The 9,539-nt window shown below is 50.6% G+C and overlaps 1 protein-coding gene across 1 annotated transcript in view; it reads right to left on the bottom strand.

The window, feature by feature from the left end:
- Positions 1 to 4,301: 4,301 nt before the first annotated feature.
- LOC107119332 (tribbles homolog 3-like) overlaps positions 4,302 to 9,539 on the bottom strand; it is a 5,439-nt gene continuing 201 nt past the window's right edge. The window contains 2 exon segments of the mRNA XM_015421799.1: positions 4,302 to 5,231; positions 9,467 to 9,539. The exon segment at positions 9,467 to 9,539 is cut by the window's right edge and continues 12 nt beyond it. Coding sequence (XP_015277285.1) covers positions 4,739 to 5,231; positions 9,467 to 9,539 — 566 coding nt within the window. The 3' untranslated portion in view covers positions 4,302 to 4,738.

Below are 9,539 nucleotides of genomic sequence, written 5' to 3'. Positions count from 1 at the left end.
GCATCAATGACACTGTCTAACCATCTCATCCTTTGCCATCCCCGTCTTCTTTGACCTTCAATCTTTCCCAGCATCAGGGTCTTCTCCAGTGAGTGCACATGTGTGGTAATGCACCATTAATCTGTTTTAATGGCTATACATGTTTTAATGGTTATACATGTGGACAAGAAGTCAGAACTGCCAGTTCAGGCACTGGGTTGTTACTGTAGTATGAATGGGAGTATAAAGATTTGTTTAGATATAGGGTTTTTTCTTGATGGTTCATATTCATATTTTTCTTGGTTTTATGGATTTCTCTTTTAAGTAATATTTTATTAGAATGTAAAGAAAGGCCTGTTATATAGAAGGCTTTCCCCTTGTAGGTCTGATATTGCTAGCAGACAAGATAATAGGTACAAAGTTCATGATTCTGTAGTTCTTAAGAGCAAAACCATGTCCGGGTCAGACAAGATTTTGGTCTCATACCAGGAAAAAACCACTTTTGTTTAGGGTATGAAGAATCCTTCCACAGTATCATTTTAGGTTAGGTTAAGTAAACACTTAGATTTTACATAGGTAGGTACATCTCTCTTTACATCTGGCCAATCAGAGGATTATTACTCAAATTACCATTGTCTTTTATAACCAATTGTGATTTTTGAATATTGTTTTCTTGATAATGAGCCGCTTAGGCGGGATAAAAGTCGAACAAATAAATAAATGATGTCAGTCCATATATAAAATATCATGTATTTCCTGAATATGCTCAGAATATGTTCAAGAAGAAGATGAAGAAAAAAAAGTAGTCAATTTTTGATGAGTTATTTGGTCCAATTGTTTTCCTGTTAATTGAAGCATATTTCCTGAATATGCTGAGAAGAAAGTAGTCAATTTTGGATGGACTATTTGGTCCAACTATTTTCCTGTTAATCTTCCTCCTCAAATCACGGCAGGTGATTTGGTTACTGCATAAATTAGTTTGCACTGGAGCCCTCCTTCCTGAGCTAAGTCAAAAATGTGTGAGCCGGAAGCTAAAAAACTGTGAGCTAGCTCACACTAACTCAGCTTAGAGGGAACACTGGTCGCCAGCAGTGTCCCCTCTAAGCTGAGTTCATATGACATTTTTGTCTTAGCTTAGGAAGGATGGCTCCAGAGCAAACTAATTTATGCAGGAGCCAAATCGCTCACTCACAACTTTAATGCCAGGAGCTCACAAAGTAGAATTTTTGCTCACAAGACTGCACAGCTTAGAGGGAACATTGGACTCGCCAGCTCCGGGTTGGGAAATACCTGGAGATTTTTTTAGGGGGCGGTGGCCACTGTTCCCTCTAAGCAGAGTGAGTGTGAGCCAGCTCACAGTTTTTTAGCCCCCGGCTCACACATTTTTGTCTTCGCTCAGGGAGGACGACTCCAAAGCAAACTAATTGATGCAGCGGCCAAATTGCTCACTCATCACTTTAATGCCAGAAGCTCACAAAGCAGGATTGTTGCTCACAAGACTCCACAGCTTAGAGGGAGCATCGGTGGTGGCAGTGTTTGGGGAGGGGAGTGGAGGGATGGCTTCAGGGTACAATGCCACGGAGCAAGGGTGGCCAAACTTGCTTAAGAGCCACACAGAATAAGTGTCAGATCTTCGAGAGCCACGAGACGCGAACAAATAGGACCCACACGTTTTTATTGGGAAAGATGCAAATGTGCTTTTTAATGAATATTAAAGGAGACTGCCGAGAAGAAAAAGAAAAGGGGCAAAAACAGATATGGATGATCAGGGGTCATTTCGTAGAAAACGAGGTGCAGGAGCTCATTAGCACAACTCATTTGCATAGGCCACACCCCCTGACATCACCGGAAGTGTGTCAGAAGGCAACACCCACCGCTTAGGCTTCATTGGACTGTTTTGGATTGCTAGCTATTGGGGGGGGGAACATGCAGATCTGTCCTCACAGAGGAGGGAAGGGAGAGCTTGTACCTGAATAAAACTTGGTCTTAAAGGTGCCACTGGACTGTTTTGGGCCGGGGAGGGGGGCTCTGCAGCTTACCTGGCTGCTTCTTGCTCTGACTGGGGGCTGCTGGGAGCAGGGGGTGGGGCTTGTTGCATGTGCCCGCCCCCTGGGCTCTTTACTGCCGGAGCTCTGCTCCTGTGCCCTCCTGCAGGAAATGACCCCTGTGATGATGTTTAACTTTAGATGAGGAGGGAGGGAGGAAGGAAATGAAGGAAGGAAGGTGGAAGGAAAGCAAGGGGAAGGGAAGACCAGCTAGGGAGGCATGCCTTCCTTTCACTTCTGCGGCCAACCTGCTGGGAGCCACAGAGTATCTGTGAAAGAGCCACATGTGCCTCCCGAGCCACAGTCTGGCCACCCCTGCCGTAGAATCTAGCCTCCAAAGCAGCCATTTTCTTCAGGGGAAACTGATCTCTTGTCATCTGGAGGTCACTTGTAATAGAAGAAGAAGAGATGGTATTTACACCCCACCCTTCACTTGGAGTCTCAGAGCAGCTGACAAACTCCTTTCCCTTCCTCTCCCCACAACAGACACCCTGTGAAGTAGGTGGGGCCGAGGGAGCTCTTTCAAAGACTGCTCTTGAGAGAACGGCTCTGGGAGAACTTGTGACTGGCCCAAGGTCACACCAGCAGCTGGATGTGGAGGAGTGGGTGAATCAAACCCGGTTCTCCCAGACTAGAGTCCACGCACTTAACCACGACACCAGACTGGCTCCAGGAGATCTCCAGGCCCCACCTGGAAGCTGGCAACCCTGGAGGGGGAGGCTTGCCACCTCTCATCTTGTGCCACACTTCTGATCCAAACCGGAACCCCCGATGCATGTTTAAGTGATTTGAAGCAAACATCGGGGTCGGGTTAGGCCTCCCACACACCGTCTTTGAAATTCCGGGGTGGAGAAGGGAATGTCAGTTCACCTAACTTAAACCTGTAGTGTAGATAAGCCCAAAAGGGCACACCAAGAAAAAACCCCTCACAATCCTGATTGTTCCTAAGAAGCAGAAGTCCAGCTGTCCTCCCCAGAGAGTTAGTAAAACAGTAAATCTGTATGTACTGCTAAGCTTTATATCGCATATTGTAGTGTTATTGTTGTAATTTTGTTAATAATTGAATTCTAAACATTGCATATAAAACCCAACAAATATCGTTTAATTGTACACGGTGATTTACTGTTTTACTAGCCATTATACACCGTGGTCCTGTTTGTTGTAATACGTCCTCCTCAGAGAGCCAAAGGGGATCAGATTTGGTTAGTCTTCCCTTTGGAATAAAGGATGCACCTGCAATGTCCCAACCGGGACTTTGAGGTGCGTGACAGAGCTGACATCACGTTAACAAATGGGACAAAGACATCTAGTAAAGGCTGAAGCGGCCAGAACGAGCCAGATCAACAGTCTCTCCGGCTCCCACGAGGGTCTGTTCTGTCCAGCGAGCGAGCCCTGCCACGCAATAGCCGCCTTCTAACCCTGCGACAGTCTTTGCACGGTCTGTGATTCAACGTGAGCAGGAAGAGACAGCTAATGGAATACTGGGAAACAAATGCCTCTCCGTTTCAGTCATGGGACTCGTTACGGGGACGTCTGAGCCAAAACCCAATTTTATTTGAGCGGATGACCTTTGCTACACTTGCCGCTGCTCATCAGGCCTGGCTCGAGTCCGCCCCGGGGGAAAAGGGGGGGGTTAAGGGAAGCACAGTGGAGGCGGCCTCTGGTTGGGAACCAGATCCCCAAAGCAGTCTAGTCCTGAGAGAAGTTCAAGTAACAAAAGGGGAACGCCCACCTATCCACCAGAACATGTGGAGGTGGAAAGGGAGACTGAAATGTTTGAAGGGTGTTCAGGCCACACATTTTCTAGAAATTACAAAAATAAAAAGGGGGGACCGCCACAAACCCCCATTGTCCATTGGAGCTTCTTCTCTCCGCTCGGTCTTCCTTCCATCCCAACAATTCCGGCACGCTCTGCAGTACTTTTGCTTGGCACAAGGAAAAGAGATCGTGGTTATTGCAAAATGTGGTAATGTTCAGGAAGGGCCAGTTCCGACCTCTTGCCCCGATACGGGGCCCATCCTCTGTGCACCACCAGCCCAGTCCTTGGAAACGGAAAGGCAGGGTTGGCACCAGTGTTCCCTCTAAGCTGAGTGAGTGTGAGCTAGCTCACAGTTTTTTAGCCTCCAGCTCACACATTTTTGTCTTCGCTCAGGAAGGGAGGGCTCCAGAGCAAACTAATCTATGCAGTATCCAAATGGCTCGCTCACAACTTTAATGCCAGTCGCTCACAAAGTGGAATTGCTGCTCACAAGACTCCACAGCTTAGAGGGAGCATTGTTTGGCACCCCGCGCCTCTCGTAATCCCGAATCGGCAGCAGCGTGGATTCCAAAATCTCTTCCCTTGGAACCGAGTCCCTAAACTTCAGAGTCAAGTGTGCGTGGCGGCAACCCCCTTTTTAAGGCAGGAGATTTTAATCTTATTTTTGCTGGTGATCAGGTATTCAGAAACGATTCTTTGGCACGCGGAAAGAGGCGCCCCCTGGAGCAAAGCACCACGAAGAAGCCGGGGTCTCCTTCCTTCCCTGATTGGCCGCGAAGGCCCTGTCTTCCAAGCACGCCAGCAAAAGCAGTTCTCGTCTTTCCTCAAAGGCACTTCGTGATTCAGTCCCGGCGGCGGAACTCAGGGCGGGAGAAGGCCGGCTTCTTTCCACTACCTGGCGTGCGGCTGGTCACGACCCTGGACTCCCTTTGGCTCGCTTGTCTTCTGTCCCCGCTCAGCTGTCCACACCTTCCTCTCCCTGCTCACCGCTGACCCTCCGCGAGCTCCTCCCTTCCGGCACCACCTGCTCCAGCCCCTGGTCCCCAAACGGGCTGCCCCACGACCCCTCGGAGACGCCGCCTTCCGCCAGCCAGGGGTGCAACAGGATGCCGCCGGCTGTCAGCCTCTCGGCCGGGTCCTTCCGCAGGAGGCAGCGGATGAGGCAGCGGGCCTTGGGGGAGAGGCCCTCGGGGACCGCGAAGCGCCCTCGGCGGATCTTGCTGAACAGCGAGGCGGGTTTGGTGTCCTGGAAGGGGTAACAGCCCACCAGCAGGGTGTAGAGCGCCACCCCCAGGCTCCAGACGTCGGCCGCCTTCCCGGAATAGGAGCCCTTGTTGCTCAGGATCTCGGGGCCCACGTAGGCCGGGCAGCCGTGCTTGTCCTCCAGGGAATCGTCCGGACCGGGCAAGAGGAACGCGTCCTCCAGGTTCTCCAGCATCAGTTGGGACCTGCAGAGAAAAAGGGGGGGGGGAGTGGATTTAGCAAGAGAATGGCCGCTGAAGGCAGGGTTGGGTAGGCAAGAAGGCGACGTCTGAAATACAGGAGAGGAAACGTGAAGTCTGTCACCGGGGGGGCGGGGGAGTGCATGGTTACCCTCAGGCCCATCGATCCCCGGACAAAGGAAGCAAGCATGGAACAGCAGTCACTGCGGGTGTGGATTTCCTGCCTTGTGCAGGGGGTTGGACTAGATGACCCCTGGAGGTCCCTTCGAACTCTGTAATTCTATGATTCTAAGCATGTCAAGGAGAAAGCGAGGCTGAAATCTCTCTCAGGTTCAGGGTCCCCCCAACATGGTGGAAGAGAGAGAGGAGAGACTGGATTTATACCCGCCTTTCATTACCCGAAGGAGTCTCAGAGTGAAGAAGAAGAGATTGGATTTTTACCCAACCCTTCACTACCCAAGGTGTCTCAGAGTGGCTTACAAACTCCTTCCCCTTCCCCTCCCCACAACAGACACCCTGTGAGGGAGGTGGGGCTGAGAGAGCTCTTGACAGAAACCACTCTTTTTCAAGAACAGCTCTTATTAGAGCTACGGCTTGCCCAAGGTCATCCAGCTAGGTGCAAGTGGTGGAGTGGGGGAATCAAACCCGGTTCTCCCAGGTTACAGTTATCCACGACACCAAACTGGCGAAAGTGGCTTACAATCCCCTTCCCCTCCCCACAACAGGGACCCTGTGAAGTCGTCGGGGCTGAGAGAGCCCTTTCGAGGACTGTCCACGAGAGGACAGCTCTGAGAGAACTTGTGACTGCCCCCAGGTCACACCAGCGGCTGCATGTGGAGGAGCGGGGAATCAAACCCAGTTCTCCCAGTAGAGTCCACGCTCCAAACTGGCTCTCACCACAGTGCCTGTCAGTACGTTCCTTGACACCTGCCGAACTTCTGCGGGGCCATTCTGAGGCAGGCTTTGTTTGTGGCGGCCTTATTCAAACGAAAGGGTTTTCCCATTGGAGGGCTGGTCGGCACACAGGCCTTCCTCAGGGGGCGTGTGGTTTCCCCCCCCCCCGACAAGCTTTCCTTCTCCCCAGGAGGTGTGAGGAGGAGAGAGGTATTCATTCAGCTCCGCCTCTCGTGGCAGCCATTTTGGGGTGGCGCTCATCACCCTCTTTCAAAATTCCAAATGTACCTGCAGGCTCAAGAGGACTGTGGACCCCTGCTCATGTTTTCTGCGTGCAGGGCATTTTTATGAAGGGGGGGGGACATTTAAATGTGCACACAGACACAAAAATCCAGTCGGGTGTGTGTGTGTGTGCAGTACATCAAAACTCCCCTGTTCACCACAAACACCTTTCCCAGAGTGCTTCTTCTCGCTGGCCTCGACCCCCTCCCCAGTTTTTTCCACTCTCAAACACCCAAGACATCTCTTCCCACTTCCAAGGGTTTTTCTTCTTCCCGTTGCACTATTTGCAGCAGCTTGAAGTTCTCCTACTCCCTTAAATGTTATTTTCACTTGAGGCCTCTTTTGCCCAGGGCCGGTTCTCCTCCTCCTCTTCCAAATCCTGCCTTAAGACCCATTTTTCCCATGCAGCCTGTGGAACTACAGGACGTGGAAGAGATTAGATTTACACCCCGGCCTTCACTCAGGCGTCTCAGAGCGGCTGACAATCTCCTTTCCCTTCCCCTCCCCACAACAGACACCCTGTGAGGTGGGCGGGGCCGAGAGAGCTCTCCTGAGAACGGCCCTTGAGAGAACAGCACTGGGAGATCTTGTGACTGACCCAAGGACACACCAGCAGCTGCAGGTGGAGGAGTGGGGAATCAAAGCCGGTTTGCGCTCTTAACCATTATACCAAACTGGCTCTCTCTGGAACTGGCGTTTTCCTCCTCCCCTACTAAGACTCGGTCTAAGTGGACACATATGGACCGAGGCCACATCGACCAGAGCGGTAGTACACAACTCGATTTTCAGGGGTGGAAAGCCACTCGAGGACAGGGCCCCCAAATCTTTTCGAGCCTGTGGAATTTTGGTGTGGTGGGCGCTGCCACAAAAGGGCTGCCACAGGAGGTGGAGTTAGCCCCAAAATGGCGGGGGCGGCTGCTTGCGTTCGGTCTCACAGTGGAGGTCCTTTTGCTGCGGCGGCAGCTGCTACCCATGCACAGCCTGTCTAATCTCCAATGGCCAATCAGACGCCAGCCTGGGGAAATATATTTGGTGGGCACCAGGAAAGGGGATGTTGGCAGGTGCTCTGGTACCCACAGGCACCGGGTTGGGGATTCCTGATCTAGGAGATGAATGGCTGGTGTAGCACAGCGGCCATCTGTACATGGATACAGCCTAAAGTGGAGTCTTGAGAGCCAGTTTGGTGTAGTGGTTAAGTGCGCGGACTCTAATCTGGGAGAACCGGGTTTGATTCCCCACTCCTCCACTTGCACCTGCTGGTGTGACCCTGGGCAAGCCATAGTTCTGACATAAGAACATAAGAGATGCCAATGTTGGATCAGGCCAAAGGCCCATCCAGTCCAACACTCTGTATCACACAGTGGCCAAAAATCCCAGGTGCTATCAGGTGGTCCACCAGTGGGGCCAGGACATTAGAAGCCCTCCCACTGTTGGCCCCCCCAAGCACCAAGAAGACAGAGCATCACTTGCCCCAGAGCCCCTATCTATACCTTGGGGCTCATAGCCACTGATGGACCTCTGCTCCATATGCTTTAATAATTCCCTCTTGAAGCCGTCCATGCTTGTAGCCGCCACCACTTCCTGTGGCAGTGAATTCCATGTGTTATGGACAAGTCTCCATAATTTGCACTCTGTTCTCCTGTAGGTTAATGTATCAAAAATAAGACAGGCTTCGGGTGTGAATGCAATGGGAAAAATAAAATAAGCTCACCGGAAAAACAAAAACAAAACACTGTTCTATGACTTTAACACACTTGGTTGGACTTTGTAGAATGTTTATAGTGCAGATTTCTTAACAATCATCCTTATGTAAAGTACATGCCATAAACATACACAAAGCCAGTAGATAAAGGTGTGAGTACAATACAAAAGCTTTCGATGCAAATAGTCTTGACACTGTTCTGGCTATGTTCCTGGAATGTTTTCTCTTCGAGGCGTCTCGATAAGAGCTCTGATGTGCGAAAGTAGACGATTAAAAGGTCTTTGTTTGTCAAGCTCCTGAATGGCATTTATCAGTCCTTCCTTTAAAGCCGTGTGGAACCAAGGAATACAAGAGATAAAGAGAACACGCTTTCCTAGGAACGGTGTCAAGAACATTTGCATCAAGCTTTTGTATTGTAAAAAGGTAAAGGTTTCCCTTGCTCGAAAGCCAGTAGAATCTGACTCTAGGGTTGCGGTGCTCATCTCCGTTTCCAAGCCGAAGAGCCAGCGCTGTCCGAAGACGTTTCCGTGGTCATGTGGCCGGCATGACTCAACACCGAGGCGCGCGGAATGCTGTTACCGTCCCACTGAAGTGGTACCTATTTATCTACTTGCAATTTCTTGCTTTCGAGCTGCTAGGTTGGCAGGAGCTGGAACTAGAGACGGGAGCTCACTCCGTCATGTGGCACACTCGGGTCTCGAACTGCTGAACTACCGACCTTCCACTGCCTGCAGTTCAGGGTCTTAACCACTTGAGCCACCACAGCTCCTTTTGTATTGTACTCACACCTTTATCTACTGGCTTTGTGTATGTTTATGGCATGTACCTTACATAAGGATGAGTATTAAGAAATCTGCACTATAAACATGATGAAAAGTACAACCGAGTGTGTTAAAGTCATAGAACAGTGATTTTCTTTGGTGAGCTTATTTTGTTTTTCCCATAGTTTTGACAAGAGCTGTCCTTGAAAGAGCAGTTCTGGAAAGAGCCCTCTCCGCCCCGCCTACCTCACAGGGTGTCTGTTGTGGGGAGGGGAAGGGGAAGGAGATTGTGAGCCGCTCTGAGACGCTGAGTAAAGGGCAGGGTATAAATCCAATCTCTTCTTCTTCTAAATGCATCTTCTCTCTCAGATTTGCCCTAGCCTTCCCCTCACTCTGTCTCTTGCACTATTCACATTTAGACTGTAAGCTCCTTGAGGCAGGGACCTGTCCTTGCTCCCTTTTTCGCTCAGCACAGAAAACAGGAGCAGCAACATGGAAATTAAAAACCAAGGGGGATAAAAGACCTCCTGACCCAGGTGAACCAGAGCCCAAGGTTTCTGACAGTAGTCCAGTACTGGGGGGGCCTTCCCACACCCTCTCACCTGTCTGCGTCGGCAAAGACAAACTTCCGCAGCTTGAGGTCCCGCAGGACGATGCCGTGCTGGTGACAGTGGG

Source organism: Gekko japonicus, unplaced genomic scaffold (genome assembly GCF_001447785.1).
Source record: "Gekko japonicus isolate JY-2015 unplaced genomic scaffold, Gekko_japonicus_V1.1 scaffold5178, whole genome shotgun sequence".
NCBI lineage: Eukaryota > Metazoa > Chordata > Lepidosauria > Squamata > Gekkonidae > Gekko > Gekko japonicus.
This window is presented reverse-complemented; position numbering and strand designations above follow the sequence as displayed.